Source organism: Octodon degus, unplaced genomic scaffold (assembly GCF_000260255.1).
Source record: "Octodon degus isolate 3935 unplaced genomic scaffold, OctDeg1.0 scaffold00079, whole genome shotgun sequence".
Taxonomy (NCBI): Eukaryota; Metazoa; Chordata; class Mammalia; order Rodentia; family Octodontidae; genus Octodon; species Octodon degus.
Genome location: NW_004524655.1, coordinates 6427726 through 6428928, shown reverse-complemented (window position 1 = coordinate 6428928; position 1203 = coordinate 6427726). Strand labels below are relative to the sequence as shown.

Sequence of the window (1203 nt, the reverse complement as noted above, 5' to 3'; positions counted from 1 at the left end):
AGTTTTTGTTTTCATAATTTTATTGAGAAACAAATAGCAATGAGACAGTTTCAAACCAAATTGGTAGAACAGTTTCAATAATTAACATCCCCTCATTTTTGGTGAACTCTGAATTCGATTTTGAAAGAGAGAAGAGCCTTACGGTTCAAGGATTAACCTCTAGATTCCAAAGAATTGACTGTAAGAGTTTTGGGCGCGTTCAGCTAATAATGTCTCCAGCCGGCCCCCGTCGTCCGTCTAGTGACGCAACAAGATGTTTTCCGGCCCCCTATTACCTGACTGTCAAGATGGCGGCCCCCGGGAGTCGTGTTCTATGGAGCTACTGCGGCTGGGGGTGCTCGCGATTGATACGAACCGGCGGGCCCCAGTGGCTTCATAGCTCCTTGCGCGCCGGCTCGCTGGGTGTGCGACTCTTGTCTCAAGCGAAGCAAGCAACGGAAACGCACTTCGGGTTTGAGACTGTGTCGGAGGAGGAGAAGGGGGGCAAAGGTGAAATGGGCGAGAGGGCGGATAAAGGGATCTGTCCGTCTGTGAGCTAATTTCTTCTGCTCAACTAAGGGCAGATTTGACGTCCTGTTAGCTTCAGTGCTGTTACCTGCAGTCCCAACTTCCGAGGAACCCCTCCAGCTCCCCATGTCCGCCAAATTTAGGCACCCCGTATTCCCTCTCCAAACTCGGAACTGAGGATTGAACCCAGGATCTTGCCACTGAGCTACAATCCCCCACCTTTTAAACTTAATATTTCGGGACTTGGTGTCCCTTAAGTCTCGAAGGTGCTCTGGTGCTGGAACTTGAGAAACCCTCCGCCCCCTTGAGGAGTGCGCTAAGAGTAATTGTCATTCGGGCTCATCATGTGATCCTTTCTGATGTGCCATACACCGTGAAGACATTTTTTCCAATTTTCATTTCAGCTTTCCGATGGCGGGTATCATCCTCCTGATGTTAAGACATGAGAAAATTAAGCGTAAAGGTTAAGCAAGAACTTGGCAAATTTAACATAGCTAGCGAGTTGGGAAACCAGTATTCCAACCCAATTTAGTCTGAGTTCAGCATGCACATTCTTAGCCTCTTGCTGAAAAGAAGTGCCATTTGTCAAGCAAAAAAGGGAACTCTTGGTGTCTTATCTTCCCAATTTGCTAAGGAAAAATAGTTCAGTTCTTGTATTACTTCATATATATATATATATTTTTCACCTTCTTTACC

General features: G+C 46.6%; 1 protein-coding gene across 1 annotated transcript in view; it reads left to right on the top strand.

Annotated features, from left to right (window-relative positions):
* Window positions 1-253: 253 nt before the first annotated feature.
* The window catches only part of Coq5 (coenzyme Q5, methyltransferase), a 33085-nt gene continuing 32135 nt past the window's right edge, over window positions 254-1203 (top strand). The window contains exon 1 of the mRNA XM_004636255.3: window positions 254-489. Within this exon, the coding sequence (XP_004636312.1) occupies window positions 288-489 (202 nt within the window). The 5' untranslated portion in view covers window positions 254-287. The remainder of the gene's footprint in view (window positions 490-1203) is intronic.